Source organism: Sceloporus occidentalis, unplaced genomic scaffold, assembly GCF_023333645.1.
Source record: "Sceloporus occidentalis isolate IW3139 unplaced genomic scaffold, rSceOcc1.0.p SCAF_3, whole genome shotgun sequence".
NCBI classification, from domain to species: Eukaryota; Metazoa; Chordata; class Lepidosauria; order Squamata; family Phrynosomatidae; genus Sceloporus; species Sceloporus occidentalis.
The window spans coordinates 8,770,898-8,794,620 of record NW_028316983.1 but is presented as its reverse complement, the minus strand read 5'-3'; the positions used below and the strand labels follow the sequence as shown (position 1 = coordinate 8,794,620).

General features: G+C 41.1%; 1 protein-coding gene across 8 annotated transcripts in view; it reads right to left on the bottom strand.

Annotated features, from left to right (window-relative positions):
* Positions 1-308: 308 nt before the first annotated feature.
* The window catches only part of MYT1 (myelin transcription factor 1), a 177,416-nt gene continuing 154,001 nt past the window's right edge, over positions 309-23,723 (bottom strand). For 6 of the 8 annotated variants that reach the window (XM_089513592.1, XM_089513591.1, XM_089513595.1 and 3 more), the window contains 5 exons: positions 22,272-22,493; positions 17,275-17,366; positions 12,707-12,810; positions 10,925-11,068; positions 309-6,278 (listed from right to left, as the gene is read on the bottom strand). In XM_089513592.1, the coding sequence (XP_089369718.1) occupies positions 6,138-6,278; positions 10,925-11,068; positions 12,707-12,810; positions 17,275-17,366; positions 22,272-22,493 (703 nt within the window). In that variant the 3' untranslated portion in view covers positions 309-6,137. Of the gene's footprint in view, positions 6,279-10,924; positions 11,069-12,706; positions 12,811-16,098; positions 17,367-22,271; positions 22,494-23,723 lie in introns of those variants that run through there. The other 2 variants (XM_089513599.1, XM_089513598.1) reach the window with 2 other exon arrangements.

Sequence of the window (23,723 nt, the reverse complement as noted above, 5' to 3'; positions counted from 1 at the left end):
AGCAATGAACATGCCTTGCCAAGAAAACTCCATGATAGGTTTGCCTTAGGGTCACCATAAGTCAGAAATGAACTGAAGGTAAACAACAACGACAACAAGCAGTGGGTTAAGCCCTGTCCCCTGGCGAACTCGCTTGTGCTGCAAAGACATTCACCAAAGTCCTTGTGGTTGTCATTTTCTGAGAGAAACTCACAGTAATAGTAATAGTTTGATATTCTTCTATCCCACAGAAGAACATGTAACCCATCGTACTCTTTTTTTTCCAATGTGATTCTTTATTATTTAAATATGAACAGTATTCCTTCACATAAACAATTACTCAGTCGTCACATAACTGACACACAAACATGACAAAATAAATATACAACAAGAGCACAGATCATTTTTATGTTTAATTTAAATATTAAATAAATAATAAATTACAGGGTTTTCTTTTTAACCATTATCAGTGCCTGAAACAATAGGAACGCCCGAGAAGACAAAAGAAACAAACAAAGAAAAGGAATCAGTCTCTCTCTCTCTCTCTCTCTTTCTTTCTGCATTTTGCCCCCACCCAAAGTAAAAGCAAACAAAAACATTTTTTCTTAATTTTAAAAAAGCACTTCAGTTATAAAATATCTTTAAAAAAATTCCCATTGGTAAAAGAATAAATAACAAAAATATATAAAAAATAACTTGGTTGCATCAAAACTACACGCAAAAGTTAGATTTTTTTCTTTCTTAGAGGGATTATTATTGTTTTATTGATCAAAAATTGTATTATTTTCAGGATTTGTTTTTTTTTTGTTGCCTCCTTTCCTTTCTCATGATGTGATGTCCAGTTTCAACAGAAATATAAATTTAATAAATAAAACAGATTCAATAAATAGTTAAAAGAAACTTAAACGTAAGGTGTTGTGAATATGAAGTATGTGCATTTCTCCCCGATCAGGGTGCATACAGAAAGAGTACTCACTGTGGTTTTTCGTTCTTTCTACATCTTCCCAGTGCTTTTGATAGATCTGTGAATCTGAATCAAATGCAAATTGGCTTTCCACATTGCTCGACTTGGAATTTCATCCAATTTATCATTTGATCAGCAAACAGAAGAGAAACAAAATGCACCCAATTTGGCAAACTGCTCTGGGGAATTAGATTCATGATGGCACTGGTGCCAGACAATCAGTGCTGTGCCTGCCTTGCCACTATTGCCACTGGAAGAAACTGCTTTCCCCTATAGCTTGGTCCTGGGGAAAAGACTGTATGGATAGACAAAAACACAGCAAGTGCACTTCCATAGCGGTTCCACCACTCAAAGTATGTGCATTTGAATGCACCCTCAAATAATTTACAGGATTATTCAGCTAACTACTCCCCCCAACCCTTCTTTTTTCTTTAAAGGAAGTGCAATTTCTCTACTGTTAAATACTAAATGAGCTGCAATTACCACCAAATTGGACTCTATTTACATATTGAAAGCATTACATTTTTTTAAATACTTCATTTCAATTTTCTTTCTTTCTTTGCTTTCTTCTTTTTGCACTTTCCACAGGTTGTATCAATAAACCAAGCCAAAGAGCCCAATGTTGTCATAATCTCTGGCACACAAGTCAGTTTACTCCAATGAGTAGCTCAGTGGGATCATTCCACCACAAGGCTAAACGTTTGAGTAAAGTCATCCATGTGCTTCATTTCCCCCACTTGCTCCATTAGGTTATTACTTGTTGGCCCCTTCCCGTTGCCTCCAAGGCTTTTAGTTTATAGCCTAAGTATATGCAGGATTAGGCTTTTAAGGCATTTTCCTATGGAGGCTAAATATAGTTCTTGTTTCAGGCAGGGTTGTCACATGAATATAATACTCCCATTGGCCAGAATAATCATTCTACATTTCTAATGCCTCTTTTCTGGCTTTGTTTATCCTGTAAAAATGACTAGCAATAAACAAAGTGAGAGAGGATCATAAGTTTACATATATTTTTTAAAACCCTTCTCACTATGAAAACTCTCTGAGAAATCCTACATTTCCACTTCAGAAAAAAACAACTCACTTGGGATCCAAAAAGTATGCAATATTTCTTTAGTTAGACCAAGGTTCCTTAGCTTTTCCCTGTAAGTCCCCTTGGGCTCCCCAAAAAACCACTTGTGAAGATGGGGAAACCTTCTAATGAAAAGAATCTAGGAGTCTTAGTAGATCACAAGCTAAACATGAAGTGGCTACAAAGGCCAATGCAATTCGAGGCTGCAACAATAGGAGCATAGTGTCCAAATCAAGGGAAGCAGTAGTGCCACTCTATTCAACTTTGGTCAGACCTTGCCTCAGATTCTGTGCTGGGTTCTGGGCCCAACAGTTCAAGAAGGATATTGACAAAGTGGAAGGTGTCCAGAGGGCTGCAACCAAAATGGTGACATGTATAGAAACCAAGCCCTGTGAAAAATGGCTTAGAGATTGAGGAATGTTTAGCCTGGAGAAGAGAAGTCTAAAAAGTAATATGGTGGCCATACTCAAATATCTGAAGGGATGTCATGGGGAAGATGGAGCAAGCTTGGCTTCTAATGCTTCAGAGACTAGACCATGAACCAGTGGATTCAAACTGCAAGAAAAGAGATTCCACTTAAACTTTAGGAAGAATTCATTGTTTATAAGAGCTGTCTGGGAATGGAATAGTCTGCCTTTGAGGGTGGTGGATTCTCTTTCTCTGGAGCTTTTTAACAGAAGTGGAGTAGGCATCTTTTGGGAGTGCTTTAGTTATGTATTCTTGCATGGCAGCTGGTTGGATTTGATGGCCTTTGTGGCCCCTTCCAAATGCTATGATTCTATCATTCTGAAGCAGCATTTGATGTGGCTTGAACAGCAACATCTGGAAGGGTATAAGTGCACATGTGCACACGTGTGTTCTGTGCATGAAGAAGTGCCATAGGTACACACCAGGGACTCTTGAAAAACCTGACCAAAGCCATCCTAGCTGGCTAGAAAATACATTTACACCACAATCCTTTTTCTTTTCATGGAAGCAAGTCCCACTGAGTTCAGTAGGCCATACTCCCAGGTAAAGTTTGCGGGCATCTGGTTGCAACTGCAGAATTTAACGGGGGGTTTTAGTTTGAAAACAAAATTATTGCCATTAAGAAGTGACCTTTCAGCACCATATTTTTTTTAAAAAAAGATCCCTTGCACAATAATTAACACTTTTTTTCCTTCTTGAATTTGATAAAACACCTCTTCTGGCTTTAGAATATGCTAGGACCATAACTCACAAGGTGCACAGAGGCCCTGCATAAGGATGTATGAGCATGTGGAAGGAGGGAATGGAAAGGCATGGTATCTCTCTAGTGACACTTTACTACTATATTTTGGACTGGGCTATGAAGCAAGATGCTCTCTACCCTCTTGACCATTACTACAGTACAGATAGCTATGGGGAGCAACTGATATATCACTCCTCACCCACTCACCCAGTGGCAGCTGCTGACTTCCATGTCTGGGTGCAGTGAATCTGCTCTGGGTGCTAATCCACACTACAGAATTATAGTGCTATAATTCCACTTTAATGGCCATGGTTCCATCCTATGGAATTCTGGGGTTTGCAGTTTAGAGAGGGGCCTTTAGAATTCTCAGCAAGAGCAATCCAGAGCTCCATCAAACTACAAACTCCAGGATTCCATAGGATGATGCCATCCTAAAATGGAATCAATAGTTTTATAATTGTAGCATGAATCGGCCCCATGTTTGAGAGCCTTATCGCACGAGGTCAATAAATCAGAATTGTGTCAGGGCAAAAGTGTCTTCGGTTGTCACTTGTCACATGACATTGTCCCTGTTCTGTTGTTACCCTATGGGAGATGGTTTTAAAAATGCTTCTTTCTATTAACAGAAAAAAAAGTTTGCTAATGACCTCCTTTCCCACATCTGTAGTGCTATGATTTGCTGTGCAAAATATCAAATGCGCTTTTATGCCAATTTCTGGGTAGTCAGTAGGTGTGCTTTGGGTGGGAAAATGTAGTGATCAGGGGAGAAGGAATAGCCCTTAATTCCCTTTTCCACCCTGTTCTGTTACTATAATGGTATAATGGCATGGTGCTACTGGTGTCTTCATTCTCTCTCGTTCTCTCTCTCATTCATACATTTACACACAGACAAAGCCTATCACACAGGCTTGAAAATGTAAGAGGAAATGCTAAAAGAGTTTTACAGTTTAGTAATGCTCTGCCTCTCTCTCTCTCTTTGTCTTCCTTCAGACATACTCATCACTGCACGAGGATATATCAGACAGATAGCAGTAGTTGCCCATTTTCATCAGCCAGTGATTAAACTAGGGGCCCCCTCATAAATAAAAAAAAGGCCTTTTTACTATTTTCATTTCTATCTCTTTCTCTGTGTTTGTGTGCCAAACTAGGAAAAAATGGTGGTACTGAGTGGTACTGGGTGGGCAGTACCAAATGCCGCATGTGATAAGGTTTTTGCGGGAATATGAAGGCTCAAAGGCCGGGAAAATAGGGAACACAGCAATCCCGACTGAATAGTGCTTTTGAAAACGGCACCATTTTAGCAGAAGAGGCTTGTGCGATAAGGCTGTCAGTCGAAGGAGCTATCCAAGGTGGTGAGAATAGGTCCAGCACTTGCAACACATCTTGCAAAGTTAAAACTAATGCTACATTGTATTCACAATCCCATCTGAGATGAGCATCACCAGCTGCCACTGCCATCCATTAGTTCCTCTAACCCAGTGTAACACCAAAGTGGCCGCAAAGTGGTAGTGGTGAAAAAATACTTCATTTCTTTTACTTAGCGGAGATCCCCTATGACAATCTATCAACCCATAGGCTGTATCAACATTTATGTCTTCCTCCTGCCCCCCTTACCTCCTTTTACAAATCCAGCAAATATGTATATGGACGCAGGCAGTGCTGAAGAGATTCGTTTTGCAAGAGACATTCACTTCACTGTGGTTCTTTAAGTGCACAGCGGACTACGTATACCGAAGGGATAACAAAACATACAAACAAAGAACTGAAACTAAAAGCAAGTGGTTCTTTGGAAGATCTATACCGAACTGTTCCTTTTGTAGAATGATGATCACTCTGTTATGTGAAACTTACTTTTAAAAAAATGTAGAAAAGAAAGCTGAGAACCAAAAACCATGTATGTATCAGCCAAAGTCCATAGTGAAGAGTAAATCGCTCTTCCTAGACACTTTTTTGTTGCCTAATCACACTTTAAACGTGTCTCCGGCATTGACGCCTGTGGTGCTTTGCAGCTACTCAATGATGATCACAACGACAAACAGAACCAGAACGGTCAGCAAAAGGACTTTCCAAAACTCATGTACACTGGACACACTTAGAATTCTTCCATACAAAATGTTCCAACGTTGGTCTGTTCATTAATAGCTATCATCATTTTTTTAAGACGGACAAAGGAATACTGTAGTTGCAAACTCCAAAAAAGCTTCCCTGAGAACCTTTTGTAATTATTTTTTTTTCCATTGCGCTTTCCACTGGAGATCCAGAGCTGCTCTTTTGGAAAATTAAAAATAATGCTACTCTATAATACTTGTAAGAGTTTTTATGTCCAGTAAGTATCGGAATCCTTGGTGGGGTAAGTATCCCAGTTCAGACTGGGATGGACACATAACCTGCAGCTCCAGCTTCACATGTACGATACAAGTCACAAGATGTGTGTGTTACCTGGGGGCATGACCAGAGGCAACACAATGTTGTGGAGTATGTTGTGATACAGATAAAAGCCCTGTTCATTTAATGCTCTAAACCTTAAACTAATTCTTCCAAGAGCCTTCTTTGTGCCCAGTGGCTTGTGAAGATCCTTGATCTCCATTACTTCTAAGCCACTCTTGGAAGCTGCATCCCATAGAATTGGCCAAAAAGTCAAAACAAGGCCCGCACCATTTGCCAAAGGGATGCCACCAAGTAAACAAAAACATTTTGAGTTCAGTTCTTCTTGTGAATGGCCTCTTGGTTGCATTTTGGTCCTTTGATTCATTCATTCGACAAGTTTCGTAACTTGTAAACCTGAATATGCAGAGTGAAGGTCCTCTATATTTTTCCAGTAACTTGAATTTCCACTTTTTTAAATTTATTTTTTTACTTTTCCCTCTCTTCTTCTTCTGGTTCTCCACCCCCCTTTTTTTGTCCCATTGGATCTAGACCTGAATTCCTTTTATGGCCTGTTTGATGCTTTCCAGCAGGTCCTTGTTCTCAGGATTCTGGTAGCACTCCTGGTTTGTGTACATGTCAGTAAGGGTGTTGACGTATGCATCAAAGTTCTGCTCACTGATTGGTTCCTAGGTGCAAGAGAACACAAAGAAAACACCAATGAGCAAAACAAGCCACATGAATCTTAACTGGATAATTGTCACTTGCTATTTGATGTTCTTTTGTTGTCTGTTTTATTGAATCATTTCCTGTATTGCTATGTATTTTATATGTATTATCCTACTAGAGAGGCCCCTTCCCCACCACCACTCCCTCTGTGTTGTGTCTTTCTAGATTGTAAGCCTGAGGGCAGGGAACCGTCCAATTAAAAAGATTGTATGTACAGCGCTGTGTAAATTTACAGAGCTTTAGAAATGAAGGTTACTAAATAATAATAATAATAATAATAATAATAATAATAATAATAATGGACTCAGAACACAGACAATACTCTTGGGGAGCTTTGCAGAACATGTGCCAAACAGAATGAGTCTTCCTAGGACAGTGATAGTGGTCATGGGAAAGAAGAACATTTGCAAAGCCTTGCACTCAGTCACCTGTGGTGACTATCTCACCACTGCTGCGGCTGCTGATATTACAGTGCGCCCGCATCATACGCAGGCGTGCTATACGCAGATTTGAGCATATGCTCAAACCCGCGTAGAGCCACACGGCAGTGCATGGGGTGCAAGGGGAATGAATGGGGAGTGTACCCCACCACTGCGCTGCCGCATGCATGAGCCCCATTCATTCCCCTTGAGCATGCATGGAATTCGGAACGGATCCCCGCGTAAACAGAGGGTTCACTGTATTAAGGGAGCCCTGGTGGCACCATGGTTAAATGCTGGTACAGCAGCCACAATGTTATAAGTTTGATCCTAGAGGAGCACTCCAAGGTCCACTCAGCCTTCCATCCTTTCATGGGTCAGTAAAAATGAGTACCCAGTTTGTTGGGGGCAATTGGCTTACACATTGTAAACTGCTCAGGGAGTGCTAGTTCACTGATAAGTGGTATAGAAATGTACTTGCTATTGCTGGTATTATTATTATTGTTATTTCTACTTTTTCCTCAAAATTGGGACACAAAATGGCTTACAAATTTAAAAAAATACAATTAAAAACAAAAGTGGGCATTAAATGATATAGCCAGACCAAATAAGCAATGTTATGCTACAGATCTTTATTCAAAAGTACAGCCCATTTGCATCAATAGAAGTATAGTGTCTAGATCAAGGGAAGTAATAGTGCCACTCTATTCTGCTTTGGTCAGGCCCCACCTAGAATAATGTGTCCAGTTCTGGGCACCACAATTTAAAAAGGATGTGGAGAAACTGGAGCGTGTCCAAAGAAGAGTGACTAAAATGGTGAAGGTTCTGGAAGCCATGCCCTATGAGGAACGACTTAGGGAGCTGGGGATGTTTAACTTGGAGAAAAGAAGGTTAAGAGGTGATATGATAGCCCTGTTTAAATATTTAAAGGGATGTCATATTGAGGAGGGAACACGCTTGTTTTCTGCTGCTCCAGAGACTAGAACATGGAACAATGGATGCAAGCTACAGGAAAAGAGATTCCACCTCAACATTAGAAGGAACCTCCTGACAGTAAGGGCTGTTTGACAGTGGAACACACTCCCTTGGAGAGTGGTAGAATCTCCCTCCTTGGAGGTCTTTAAGCAGAGGCTGGATATAAAGACATGGAACAATGACAATGTACACTCAAATGAAGCAGGTTGAGAATTGACAACACTGGCTACCTTGATCTTGAGCATGTTTACTTACATGGGGCCCTTGGCATCTGCTGGGGTTTGGTTCCAGCCCCCCCCCCCCTCCGTGGATACCAAAATCTGCAGATGCTCAAATCCCATTAAATACAATGGCATAGTAAAATTGTATCCCTTATATAAAACTATATTCACAGCTTGCTTTTTGGAATTTATATATTTTAAAAATATTTTCAAGCTATGGATAGTTAAATGCATGGATAAAAAAACTCCATGGATACAGAGAACTATCTGTACTTGGAAATGGCCTGATACCAGCTAGTTGTGCCTTAACTTTTAAGAGGTCTTACTTATGCATTCTTGTCTTGTAAATTTAAAACACTGTAGTAGACCACAAAGTTACTAGGGGGAAAATAATATGAAAAAATGAAGCCATACCTTTTCTGTTTATGCACAAAATGGCTGTCTTACAGCAGAGGACTAGACAAGATGGTTCACTGCAGCCCTTTCAAGGGCAACATAATGTGCATTCCTAAAATTAAATCAACTTCATTTTAAATTGATTGCCTGAGGTCCAAAACACACTGCAGAAATAATCTAGTTTGAGACCACTTTAACTGCCCTGGTTCAATACTAGGGAATTCTGGGAACTGTAGTTTTGTGAAACATTTAGCCTTCTTTGTCAGAGTACTCTGGTGTCATAATAAACTACAGTTCCCAGGTTTCCCTAGCACTAAGCCAGGACAGTTAAACTTGATTATTTCTGCAGTGTATTTTGGATCTATGTGAATTTAAAGCCTCCATGAATTGGGATATATGTTTGCTTTTTTTCCATCTGAATTATTTGTTGCATTAACAAATATTCATATATTACATAGTCACATACTAAATGTGCAAGAAAGCTTTTTAGTGTCAGGTGTAAAGGTATTCTTGTGCTGCTTACTAGGAAGTAAATTCCACTGAAGTCAGCAAGACCTACTTCAGTGTAAAAATATTTTGGAACAAGATGTATTTTGGCTCAAGCTGCTAGTCTCTATGCAGTATTCTTGTCTGTCCAACTCGTTTGTTGCACAACACATTTCTAATGTGTTTAAATGGTGCTAATGTGCACATAACACAATTAGGTTCTTGACAACAGAGAGGAGGTAATTAATATTTTTTCAGCTATTCTACTTTAGTGCAACATTCCCCTCCCCTAATTCCACAGCAATACAGTGGTAGCATGCTGGGTCCTGCTAGACCTTGTCATGTTAAGTATAATATACTCTCTTCATGGTAGAGATTGCTCTGTTGACAGCTATTCAGAACAGAATGGAAGCTTACTGACTTACAACAGGATCTGCAAGATCTATCTGATGCTAAATTCCAGTCCTGTCCTATTTCCCCTCATGCTATCTTAGGCTTTAGTAAACAAAAAGGGAGAGGAGGCAACATGGATCTTTTATCATGGTCCTTTTATTATTTTCTTACCTACTTGGGCTATGCGGTGTAATGTGACAAAACATAAGGCAAAAGGAAAAGATTGGTCAGCAAAGAGTGTGTTACAATATAGTAGAAGGTTGAGGTGCCACTGAGTATGTAGACAGTGTTATGCTAGTCTGGAATATCAATATGTAAAGGGATCTTGTAGCACCTTTGAGAGTAACTGTGCACAATTAGTCTCAGAGGTGCTACAAGATCCCTTTGCATACTAATATGTAGTGATAGATATTGAGATGGATTGCAGGATTCCTATTTTTCTAATGCCTTTTAGGAGCCATGTGGCCTATGGGCTGCATGTGGCTGCATTTTTGTGTCCATCTATATCTCAGTGTCAGGGTTTGGTTTATTTATTTTTTGTTAAAATGTGATATCAGTTACAAGGTCCCTAAAAGTAACTAGTTATCGATATGTGCTGTGCTAGCCACTTAGAATGGGGATTGCACTTCCTTGCTTTCAGACATTTAAATTATCCTGGCCTTTTTGCCAATCATCCTATATTTAATAGGGATGGGGAAAATAATTGGGGTTATATTGCCATATGGAAATATCATTTTGTGATTGCCAAGACTTGGCAACAGAACCAAGCCCATCATGCCTCAGAAATCCATGAATTTCTGTATTTGTGATAGATCTCAGAGGGAGAAAATACACATAGAACCATGTATACAAACATGCTTTCTTCCAATGGAAAAGGAATTTCAGAAACAAAGAGGTAAAAAAATTGGATATACAAAAATATGGTTTGACAAAGAGTCCAAAAGTATGCATAAGTTTCCATGCAGAACAAAAAAACCCCACAATTTTGCAATTCCATGTGAAACTGGGATGGGATGTGAATAGGGCTGCCATAATTGTCCACTTTTACCAGGGACAAAATGTAGGACAAATTCAAGACCAAACTGTAGGGCAACTGCAGGACAAAACTCAGCTCAAAATGTAGGACATTTAAGGTCCACCATTTTTCTTCAATGTCCTACATTTTGGGCTGAGTTTTGTCCTGCAGTTGTCCTACAGTTTGGTCTTGAATTTGTTCCACATTTTGTCCCTGGTAAAAGTGGACAATTATGGCAACCCTAGATGTGAATGCTATTGGGTCAGCAAGAAACACATCAAGACTGAAACAGACAGGCTGCGTCCGCATGTCAGAAATAATCCAGGTTGACATCACTTTAACTGGCATGTCCCAGTGCTATGGAATTCTTGGATTTGTAATTTGTCTGAGCTCTGACAAGCAAAATGTATCATAAAATTACATCAGAATTCCGTAGTATTCAGCCATGGCAGTTAAAGTGGTGTCACCCTGGATTATTTCTGCAGTATGGATGCAGCTAGATTTTCACATGCTTAATTTACAATGGTGGACTCCCCCGCTGCACTGAATTTTATAAAAAAAGTAGAAATAATTGATGCCTTTAAATGGTTTCTCTTCCTCTTCTATGTTGCATGCAACATCTTCCCTCTCCAATAATGCTTTCTGAAATGGGTTCTTTGCTCTGCAGATAAAGGCTGAGCTCATACAATAGAGTTACTCACCATGTGTGGAAGGCGGATATTGGCAAGACTTTGGATAAGAGTCTGGCTTAGCCCTGAGAGCTCAAGGAAGAGGGCTTCATTCTGCTCCTCAATGATCTTGTTCTCCTCCTCAATATTCTTAAGGTTCTTCTCCATGCTTGAGATCTGCAGGTTAGGAACAATGTGGATTAGAAGGGAAATGATCTTGAACAAGCTAAAGTATTGTGTGTGTTACAACTACAACCTGGTGATCCCATCTTGAACTTTAAAGGTCTCTTTGTCTCACATCCTGGTGTTGACATAAGTTAACCCTACACCTACATATGCCTACTTTAGGTTGCTGCAGAGATTGGCATTCCCTTGCTTCCTCTGCACTGCCAAAGCCTCCTGGGGCCTACCATAGAGCTGTCAAAGCTCCCTACCCATGCCATTTGTGCTTGAAGGAGAGATGGTGTTGTGGGGATCAGAGGAGTATCCAACTATGTCCTGGTAATCAGATGCAAAACAGTGAAGATTATCGCACTGGGGTTAAAACCCCCAGTGCATTCTAACGGGGGTGAGCACAGAGCGTGACGGGAACCCAATGGGCCCCAGAACACTAGTTTACTGCATGGCAGAATGCTGCCGCCTCCGAGCATTCCCATCGGGTTCCCATCGGGTTCCAGGGGATGCCATTTCTGGGAACGCTTTGAGGAAATCAGGAAAATAAAGAGCTACTTTAAAAATACCGATAACCAGTTACTTTTAGGGACCTTGTAACTGATATTAAAGTAGAAGTTCTCAGGCTCTGGTGCCAGTTGATCTGTTAGGCAGGAATATTTAGCTCAGTGATTCTCAAACTCTAGCCTTTCAAGTGTTTTGACTTCAGTTCCCTGAATTCCAGATTATTAGCCATGGCTGAGTATGGACCAGACTCAGCCAGACTATAATGAGGCTTCTGGGAGCTGAAGTCCAAAACACCTGGAGGACCAGGGTTTGGATATCACTGATTTAGCTCATGCGTTGTGAGGACCAACCTCTAGCTAGTTTCATAACCATCACAGTTCAGAGGTAGGTCAGTAACTACAGGCAAAGTACCAAAAATTGATCAGCAACAGATAAAAGGTTACTAGAAGAAAGGTTTAACAAGGGAAGAATAATGAATTAACCTCTGTGAGATCACCTCTCAGTGAGTGAATATGTTATTTCTGTGTGGGTAGGCTATCCTTCATCTATTGCAAAAAAAAAAAATAAAAATAAAAATAAAAATAAAAATAAAATAAAATAAAAAAAATGAAGCATCCAGTATTTGTTTTCATTGGTGGGGAGGAAGACATCTTTCAATAAATGTGTACTGGAGGAAGCCAGAAGGAAGGGTCAGATGCTCACTGCTGAACATCCCTAGTGAGAGACCACCTTTCTCTGCAGGAAAACATTGCCATCCCATCCCAGTGGAGAATAACATCTTCCACTTGGGGACACTGCTTGGTGATAACAAATATTTCCTCCTGGCTCTGATGCTGAGCCATTTAGTATCTGCAGATGATGGTTTCTCATAGGGTTACAAATTGTGCATAAAGCAGAAAGGTGCATTGCACTCTTACAAAAGAGAAAAAAGCATTGCAACGTGAAGGGGTTTTGGCAGGACAAACTCATTCCTCTCATGTTCAAGAGTCTCTTGGGTTCAGAATACAAGAAATGCAACCATACTCTAACCAACAAATAGAGGAGTTTGTGGGTTTAAAAAAAAATCTATGGGGCCATTCCTCTATTGAGTTAATTTTAGCACATGAACATGGAAAGACAATGGAGACAGATGAATACCTGTGTCTGCAGCTTCACCATGGCTGCTTCCATCTCAGTGTTGGATTCATTCAGCTCACTAATTTCTTTGTTTAACTGCTTAATTTCTTCATCATTTTCTAGAACTGTAAAAAAAGTGACATAAAACATCAGTCAGATATCTTTCTGGCTTGACATGTGCAGAGAGATCCAGAATACGGTGCAATTTTGCTGACACTTAGTACATCTCTGTTTGGTCAGTGTCTGAATCAGAACCCATTTGGAAACAGACATGGCTGCCAACTTGCCTTCCAACACAGGGCAGTGCATTAAAGTAATACATGAAATGGGAAAGCTACATGTCAATTTAAACGTAGCAAGTTCATAACTAGTATGTAGAGAAATCTTGTAGCAACTTTGAGACTATCTGAAAGAAAGAAGTTGGCAGTGTGAGCTTTCGTAGGCTTCAGTCTACTTCCTCAAATATCAAAAGCATCTGAGGAAGTAGACTGAAGCCTATGAAAGCTCATGCTGCCAACTTCTTTCTTTCAATTAGTCCCAAAGGTGTTATAAGAACCTTCTTCCCCCGTGAGCAAGAGCCATCACTTCTTTAACCAGCTTCAAAACGGAGTTGAAGACCTTCCTGCTCAGAGAAGTGTTCCCAGGCTTTGCTTAATTGTCACTTGCCATTTGATGTTCTTTTGTTGCCTGTTTTATTGAATCATTTCCTGTATTGCTATGTATTTTATATGTATTATCCTACTAGAGAGGCAGACTAACTCCAACAGGCCTCCCTGGAAGAAGATTAACCATCCATTAAGAAGCCAAGCCCTCCCTCCAGTCCTCCCCTGATCCAGGCCTCGGAGGTTGAGAAGAACTGCTGGCCCTCATCCCCTTCCCCTCCACCACTCCCTTCTCCTTTTGTGTTGTTTCTTTTTAGATTGTAAACCTGAGGGCAGGGAACCATCCAATTAAAAAGATTGTATGTACAGCGCTGTGTAAATTTACAGCGCTTTATAAATAAAGGATAATCATCATCATCATCATCATCTCTCTACATACTGATTCTACAAACTAACGCAGCTATATGTTTAAGTTCATAACTAGTTTCAGTGGAGCAAATTTAAATAGAATTTCTTGACAGTACATTTTTTGGGGAGCAGGGGGCTTGATCTGCTGTTAATAGGACATGGAAGTCCAGAAGAAGATTGAGATGCTGATGATGAGATGCTGATCGTAATCCCCATGTCAGAAGAATGGTGAATCCACTCCATGTTTCAATCCAAACTTTAAAGGAATAATGTAAAGTGTTGAAACCAAACCTCCAATAGGGGCAGCCTATTAGTCAGATATACTTCTTTGATAACGTGGTGATGAGGACAGCCATTGGCAACATGAAATTTGCTCAGTATCAACTCAAGGACAATTTACACAAAAGGAAGTCAATGAGTGGATGGGAAACACTGAAAAATCCATTTTGAGACTGCTTTAACTGCCCTGGCTCAGTGCTAGGGAGTCCTGGGAATTGTAGTTTATTGTGGCACCAGAGCTCTCTGACAGAGGAGGCTAAATGTCTCACAAAACCACAGTTCCAAGAATTCCCTAACATTCCCTAACATTGAGCAAGGGCAGTTTAACCGGCCTCAAACTGGATTATTTCTAGAGTGTGTTTTGGACCTAAGTCTCTCCACCTGCAATGAGGTCTTTCCCTTTTCCTACTGCCTTCTACAGTTGGCCCTCCATATCCATAGATTCTTTATCCACGGACTTGAGTATTCACAGCTTGAAAATATATTTAAAAATATATACATTTCCAAAAGCCAACCTTAATTTTGCCATTTTGCATAAGGGACACCATTATATTTAATGGGTGTTGATATCCATGGATGCTGGTATCCATGGGGAGTTCTGGAACCAGACCCTAATGGATACTAAGGCCCACTGTCCTTTGCAAAGCACAATTGTCTTTTCTAGTGAATAATGTTTTCCCATGATGTGTCTAAGGGCTGAGACAGACTGCCTGAAGATGGCAATCTGAAGGCGCTCATTTTAACTCTGGAGGGACGTCGCAGCCACCAAACTTTCCTCCTGTTATGTTTTTTTTCTTGGTGTGTGTGTTTATGTCTTCCCAGAAGTTTTTCTTCCAGGTTTTTTTTTGGGGGGGTGCCCACATTACATCGCGAGTGCATCACTGGCGCACTCATGACATAAGTGACGCACAGCAACTTGCGGACGCTGTGCGTCCCTTACATCAAGATGGCAGTACCCATGTGGATGGGATGCCACCATTTGTCATGGCCATCCAAGAGCAGGCCGAGGAGGCCGAGGAGGAGGCCGTGGCTCCTCAAGTGCAGGAGGAGATGGAGGCTATACCAGGTCCCAGTTCTGCCCCGCCAGACCCAAGCCCTGATCTCCCAGCCTCAGGGGTTGAAGCTCAGTCAGGTCCTAGCTCTGTGGGGTTCCCTCCTGAGGCCCAGCAGCCTAGTGTTGACTCTGTGGAAGAACCAAGCATGGAGGTCCCTTCCTTTAGGCAGAGGAGAGCTGAGAGTTCTTGCGTGCATCGATCCAGGAGGCTTGCAGAGAGGCAATCTGCAGATAAGTCACATCTGGCACAAGGGAGGGCGTCTCTCATTTAAGCAGCTGGGGAAACGCCAACCCTTTGCCAGAGATTATTGTAGAATCCTTCATTGTGATTGCTGCCGGCACTGGCTCCTTGAACCCTTGTCTGTCTTGTATCTACAACTTTGGAACGAACTGGACTATTGCTACCTTCTGGTTCTCCTGACCCTGGACCGAACTGACTTCCGTGACCTCTCGTATCCTGACCTTGGCTTTGTTTGTGGCTTGCTTCTCTCGGACTAGAATGGTCTGTAGACTGTTTCTCAGCTCCTAGTCAGCTCTTTTGGCTGAGTCATCATTATCAGCGTTTGTTTGTGTGTGTGTTGGCCGCAGTCCAGGACACTATTAGGCTACCACCATTATTCACTAGGGTTCTGGACCGTGCGGTTGCCATGTGGTCCAGAACCCTAGTATCGACCCTAGTATCGCCGCTGCCACGCCGCTTTTGGCCCATCTATCTTGGGCCTTAACTACAACTGTCTTAATGCCTTCAATGTCTACTTTGACTTTGAACTTTGGCTCTGTAGTGGGAAGAAATCAATATTAGCATCAACGCCATGGGAATATTCATTTTGTTGCATAACTATATACACACACACACACACACACACACGCATGGAAATTATTCATCCTTGCATGCAAGGAGAAAATAATCAAAGATCTGTGAAGTTGAAGGCTTCCATGGCTGGCATCCATATTTTTTTGTGGGTTTTTTGGGCTATGTGGCCATGTTTGAGAAGAGTTTATTCCTGACCTTTTGCCAGCATCTGTGGCTGGCATCTTCTCTGAAGATGCTAACCACAGATGCTGCTGAAACATCAGAAATAAACTCTTCAACAACATGGCCACAAAGCCGAAAAAACCCACAAAAAATAATAATCAAAGATTTATTTTCCTATTCTTATGGCCATGGCTGAGAAATTATTTTGATTGGTCTTATGCTCTGAAACAATTCCATTCTAGTAAACCACATGTGATCTATCTGACACAAAACTGGAGACATTTGCAAACGTGTGTATATTTGTAGTATTTAGTACATTAGTACATCTCTAGTATTTCAAAGCTATGCTAGGTGTATGTGCAAGAATAAAGCCCATTTTGTTCAGTAATCTGGATGATGCGTTGCATGCTTCATGTGTTCAGTGTTGTGGGAGATCTTCTATGGGTAAGAAACATTTGCATATTAGAGCAGTCTAAAAACACATGAATTAGAAAGGGCTAATTTAATATACAAGAGCCAACATGGTGTAGTGGTTTGAGTGCTGGGTTGTGGCTCTGGAGACCAAGGTTCGATTCCCGGCTTGGCCATGTAAACCCACTGGATGCCCTTGGGATGTCACATGCTCTCAGCCTCAGGGGAAGGCAATGGCAAACCTCCTGTGAAGAAATCTGCCAAGAAAACCCTGTGATAGATTTACCTTAGGGCAGTGATGGAGAACCTTTTACAGACCGAGTGCCCAAACTGTAACCCGGACACCACTTATTTATTGCAAAGTACCATGTGTCTCTGGCTTTCTAGTAAGAAACTCTGGCAAACTCTGTGCTAGGGCGACAGCATATGTGCCCACAGAGAAGGCTCTGAGTGCCACCTGTGGCACGCGTGCCATAGGTTCGCCATCACTGCCTTAGGGTCAGCATAAGGGGAAAAAATGACTTGGGGACACACAACAACAAATTGTATGTATTGTCTACTAATAACATTGTGTCTATACATGGAGTGTTGAATCTTGTTACAGGCATGCATAATTCCTTATCTCCTGCTTCCCACATCAATCCCCTAAGGCCACTGAAAACAGTCCATAGGTTTGGGGCACCCTGTGGAATTGTGCATTTGCAACAGAGAAGGAACTTCCCAAATCCAGAAGATGGACCCATTGCACTCAGAGGTTCATCTGAAGTTAATGCAAGGGAGATCCTGAATCCAACCGGGGGTGTGATGTCATTACATTATTTTATACCAGGATTGTATTATTCAGTCCAGGCTTGCTTACCATCGCTGGTCTTGAATTTAGTACTGAGAATTTCATCCCCTGAGATTTTCCCTTTTTTCCCAGCAAAAGTAGCTCTTGGACACCCTGAAAGGCTAAAGGAACAACAGAACAGGATATTATGAGAAATGCCACATAAGCTGAACTAGATGAGTATTAAGGCAAAACCAAAATTACATGCAACAGTGTACAGGGATTCCTTGCAATATGACATTTGGCATTACTTGGGAAAAGCCAGCACACATATTTACATTGTCCTCACTTGTCTCTCACTGTCATTATCATGATCCTGAAGTTCACTGGCTGTTTTAGTCCATAGGATTTTAATTCTGATCCTTATGTTTTGGTGATATTGAATCTGATGTGAACTTGTCATATGCTTTACATGATCTCTGATGGGACGGGATTATATGCGTGATTATTTTGGGAAGCACTAGAGTTGGGAAAGACTAAAAGAGATGGAAAAGACTATCTGAAAAACTTAGATAGACACTGACAGCCACTTAGATAACACTGAGCAAGATGGACACACAATACAACTTTTAAATAAGATGGCTTCTTGTATTTCTAAATTGCAGCATCCATATGAAATAATAGTACAGAGAGGATTTGTGGTGAAATATGTTTTCCTGTTATGTTTTTTTCTTGGTATGTGTGTTTATGTGTTTTTCTGGGAAAAGTCCTGCTTTGATACAACTTGTTCTGATCCAGAAACTGAAACTGGCAAATCTGGGGAAAAAAAGTTTTGTTGTCATCGAAAGTTGTCCTACTTTTTTTGACTGGGAATATTTGCATAAGCTTTGAAAAACCAAGTGTGTTTTATTTCTCTGGGAGAACACAAAAAACTTTTATTATTATTATTTTTTAAAATAGTTATTTTCCCAATTCTTTCTAAGACGGAGAAAATTACCAAAAGAAAACATCTATTTTATGATCATTGTAAAGCCATTTCCCGGAGGCAGCTTTTTCAGCTGTTTCTATAAGCAGTATTTTTTTTATACATCCATCAGGAATTCACTGTCATTCACAGAAGCTGGTGTTTGAATAGTTCAAAAACAGAAATGACACTTAGATTTGAAAGAAATTCCCTTGCAGGTTGCCCCATAAAAGATTCAGCTGTAAAATGCAGATTTTAATCAAAGTGCATATTTTATGTCCCATAAACCGGAACAGATCTTAATCCAGAAACTTGGTGTATTGGCAGATAGCCTGTTCTACTGTTCAAATAACAACTCCAACAACCCAATGGTGTAGCTATTGGGAGCAGGGAATGAAGACATTGTCTTGCCTATATGAATTTTGCTCCCCACAATGAAATTTTCTATTATCTTCACATTTCTAGTAATGCAGAGAGTGAGAATCAAAAATCATTCACCCAGAAATCTTGTATTTACTCTAGTTTGCATTCCCTTGGGAATTTGCCTGTGTCTTTTCTTTGGATTCTGAAACTGCATTTCTTGCGGCTCAACTGAAATTTTAACTGAAGAAAATTTCATGGGAAGGAGGCAGAATTTTTGGTTGGGGGGCAATGCCCTCATTTTGGGAGCAGCAAATGCAATGGCAGTTTTCTAGGAATATTTGGTATCTCTATTAAGCAGAGTGCAGTCAGCATAGGGCAGTGTTTTGAGCTTTGGGCTGTGACTCTGGAGACTAGGGTTCAAATCTGCGCATGGAAACCGACAGGCTGGCCATGGGCATGTCACACCCTCTCAGCCTCAAAGGCTGGCTATGGCAAACCCCCTTGAAACATCTTGCCAAGAAAACACAGTGATGGGATTGCCATAAGTCAAAAATGGTCCAAAACACACTGCAGAAATAATCCAGTTTGAGACTGCTTTAACTGCCCTGGCTCAGTGCTATGGAATTCTGAGAACTGTAATTTTGTGAGGCATTTAGCCTTCTCTGTCAGAGAGCTCTAGGATCACAATAAACTACAACTCTCAGGATTCGCTAGCGCTAAGCTAGGGCAATTAAAGCGGTCTCAAACCACATTATTTTTGCAGTGTGTTTGGGACCAAGAACTTGAAGGCACACTGCAGCAACAGCAGCGGGGCTAACGCAATATGAGCTTGTGGTAGAGACAAGAATAATGAGTTTGCATGCCCATGTAAGGTTCAAAAAAGAGAGAAAACATACATTTATTGTCTCAGAAAATTCATCTTAGGATAGGAAAAGAGATAGACAAAAGATGTTAGCCTGTACTTGGTTACAAGAGCCCTTGAAGTCTTGATCTCAGGTGTGGAGCTGGCAGTCACTGTTGGGGTTGGGACCCTATGGATGCTCCCTTTCCAAATAAGGCAATCAAGAGACTAACTAAGGGCTCATTTATACTACACAATTATGGTACTATTATTCAACTTTAATTGTCATGACAACATTCTATGGAATCATGGGCTTTGTAGTCTGGTCAGGCACTACAGCTCTTCAGCTGAGAATTTTAACTCCCCCCCCCCAACTGCAAATTCCAAAATTGCATTGGATGGAATGATGGCAGCTAAAGTGGAATTATAGCACTACAATTGCATAGTGCGAAAGGGCCCTAACATCTTGAAGAAGGGGGAAGTGATCTCAACAGGTAAGAAGGAAGCAAAAAGCTTGACTGTTTAGATACAAAGAAAGATACAGAGAAGCAAACAAAGGCCAGGCATTATCTAAAATTCTCTCTCTCACTCATCACTTTATGCAAGTATTTTTTTTTTAAATACAAATTTTATGCAAGTATTGATGCCTTTGTCTCCAACAAATTTTGGGACCACCAGATCCCCAAATCACAAGGGACTGCTGCTCAGGATGTAGCCACATTGCAAAAATAAAGCAGTTCAACATGACTTTATCCTGTGGAATCCTGGGATTTGTAATTTGGTGAAATATCCAGTATGATCTGCCAGAGAGCTCTAGTGCCTGACCAAACTACAAATCCTAGGATTCCCTAGGATAGAGTCATGGCAATTAAAGTGGTGTCAAACTGCTTTAACTCTGTGTGGCTACACCTTCAGAAGAGCGTAGTGAGTTGGATTCAGCCTACAAACTTCATGGGGTATATGATATACCCGCCAACCATCCTGATAAGACAGGGACAGTCCCAATTAATCCTCTGTCATCCCACTTTTCCAACTGCTTTCGAAAAGTCCCAGTTTCTCTCTCCTTCTACTTTCCCTCCTTGTCCTCGGCTCACTTCAGTTGTTGCAGTTCAAAGTGCAAATGAAATTTGCTCTCATCTAATTCAGAGAGAGTTAACAGAGACAGGAGAAGAGGAGGCAGAATATGGACCGCCTTAATTAATAACTTTTGCGCCTTGAGCACACACTGATGTTGCTTGGCCACATGTGTCCACTTTCCATTTGTCAAATGTTGGAAGGCATGGTAAAGTGGGGGAACTGAGCTGGATTAAGCTGACCCTATATCTCTTACACCTGTAGTTCTAGTGGAAAAGTCAGCAATGAACAGCTTGCTTTTTGCATGCGCTGGCTCAGGTACACATCCATGGAGTGTTGTTTTAGTCTTTAGAGCAGTGCATTTCAAATGAGCTGGCTGTATCCTGTGCAACCAGGCCCCTAGATCTGCACTTGCGTTTCATGTCTCCTAAGACAAGGGATATAAACTGAGCTGGCTGAAGCAAATAATCCATGATACACAATCCAAGAGAATACAAATTTCTCACATTATCCTCAGATATTGTCTACGACATGACTTTATTTTTTTTTTTGAAGCAGAAAACATGTCCTCAGTCTTGTGTGATGTGATTAAGAGCAAACACAGATCCCTCCAGCCGTTTCTACAAGGATGGGCTGAACACAGTTCGTAGAGCAATGATACATTTCCCCTAAATCTGAAAACAGAGTGAATTTTCCACCTTCAGAAATTAGAAGCCAATGAGTGTTCTCTGTCCTTGCCATTCCTTGGAGTCATGCCAGCTGTGTTTCGACTTCTGAAGGAGGCAGCTAATTAAGTCACCCTTCATATCATTAGCACATCCCTATTACATATTCCAAAGGCACTTAGGTGAGTTGATTAAGCAGTGAGACATTGGGGATTTGAGACAGAAACTTGCTGGATCACTTGGCAAGAACACCTAGGGATAACAACTAGGGACTTTGCTGAAATCTTGTATCCTGTAACTCTTGTGTCTTCTCTAGGTACACTGCCTATCTTTTGCACAGATGGCTTGCTTGATGGCAGATGGTGCATAGGCACAACTCCTCTTTTGACCAAAATGGTCACTGACTGGCCATGGGGTGTGCATAATAATAATAATAATAATAATAATAATAATAATAATAATTTATTTATATCCTGCCTCTCCTATAAAATTGGGGCAGCAGAAAAAGTCCTCTCTCTTGTTGCTGGGCCAGCTGCCTCCATAATCCCTCTCTGGGACCTCACATTCTGAGCAAGTAAGATGATGGAGATTTATGCCCCACCAATTTTATAAAGATTTTGGCAATGAGTTGATTTTTTTTAATGGACATTTTCACTAAAAATTAAAGCTTCTTAGATCAGTAGTTCCCAACTTTTGGTCCTCTAGATGATTTGGACTTCAGCTCCCATAATTCCTGTTGGCTACATCGGTTGGGGCTTCTGGGAGCTGAAGTCCAAAACAAATGGAGGACCAAAGGTCAGGAACCACCATGTTAGATTGTAATCTTCAGCCAAAGGTGTAGTAGTGGATACACATGAGTGGGTTTGTGTGGACACAACATGTACTGAAATTTTAGGGGTGTTGTAGGAAAACATCATATAGATCCCACATAGATCTTCGTTGCACTTCAGTTCCAAGGGTTAAACATCTCACAGAATCATCAGGCCATGTGGCACCAAGCAACATGACATATTCCTCCTTTCCCTTCTTTTTAAATCCTGTTACACAGATCAAAGGAGTGTTCCAGAAGCTCTAGAATATCTGTTGCCAGAAACTCAAAGTTTTTGAGAATATATCAAGAGAGGTTTCAATCGTGATCTCACTACTGCCTTTGACATAAGATGGCATACATAATGCTTACCTTCTATGGGTGAGGAAGCTTCCATTTGCATGACCTGAGCCATCACAACCTGGGGTTGGACAGGTTGGACCCTCATTCTTGAGTGACTTCCACGAAAAGGACGAGCCATTGAGAGACCCTTCTTTCTGCCTCCGGGCTGCAAGGGGGCATCCCGAGGCACTGCGATGGGAGGCATATTTACCACTGATGTGTCCAAGCCCGACACAACCAGGAACAGGGCACCTGGGGAGGGGGGATACAAAGAGACATAAGAGTGGAAAGTCAGAAGTCCTCGTCTTCCAAGGGAATGTAGCTGGTTAATTCAACCATGATGAGATGATTTGCCAGAAAGTGATTGATACACTGAGATTTTAGCTAGTGTTGCTTGTGTGGTGAGTAACATTTGCTTAAATTCCCTCTTTTCCATCACCATTAAAGGACAGAGCCCTGCCCCTTATTTCACCTGGTAACCCCAGGATTGACTGAAATGGCATGCAAGCGGGGGAGATTTGATATACACCTTCCAGAATTGCCAGCTCAGGTCTATCTCAGGCCCTGAGATTTCACGGTCAGAACCTGAGACCCAGGGATGATCCCTTGTGATTTGACAGGGGCAGGAGTTGGTGACATTACAAATGATAGTTACAAAGGGCAGTCTGTGGTGACAGCATTAAGTATGATGCATTAAGTATCAACCAGAATTGGACCCTTGGTATCTGCTGGGGTTTGGTTCTAGGACCCCTCATGGATACCAAAATCCCTGGATGCTGAAGTCCCATTAAATACAATGGCATAATGAAATGGTGTCCCTTATACAAAATAACAAAATCAAGGCTTGCTTTTTGGAATCTATCTATCTATCTATCTATCTATCTATCTATCTATCTATCTATCGAATATTTTCAAGCGATGGATGGTTGAATCCGGGGATAAAAAATCCATGGATACAGAGGGCTGACTGTATACCACACAAATAAAAATAACCAAATCTTAAGGTCTAATCTGCACTGGTGAAATAATATAATCTCACACTGCTTTAACTGCCATAGCTCTATGCTATGGAATCCTGGGATTTGTAGTTTGTTGTGGCACCAGAGCTCTATGATAGAGAAGGCCGAATATCTCACAAAAACCCAGAATTTAATAGCATGGAGCCATGGCAGTTAAAACAGTGTCAAACTACACTATTGAGACTACCACAGGGGGAAAATCAGGGGATTAAAAAGGCATTTTCTCGGGAAAGTTGTGCGATCGCTGCAAAGATTTTCAGACAACATCGCGATCTAAGAGGAATTATCCCAGGAAAAACCAGGAATGCTCTAGTAACAAACCATTCATGGGATTTCCCTGTGAATGGTTTGTTGCTGGAGCATTCCTGGTTCTTCCCGTGATAAGTCCTCTCAGATCGCGATGTGTTTGAAAATCTTCGCCATGATCATGCGACTTTCCCAGGAAAATGCCTTTTTAATCCCC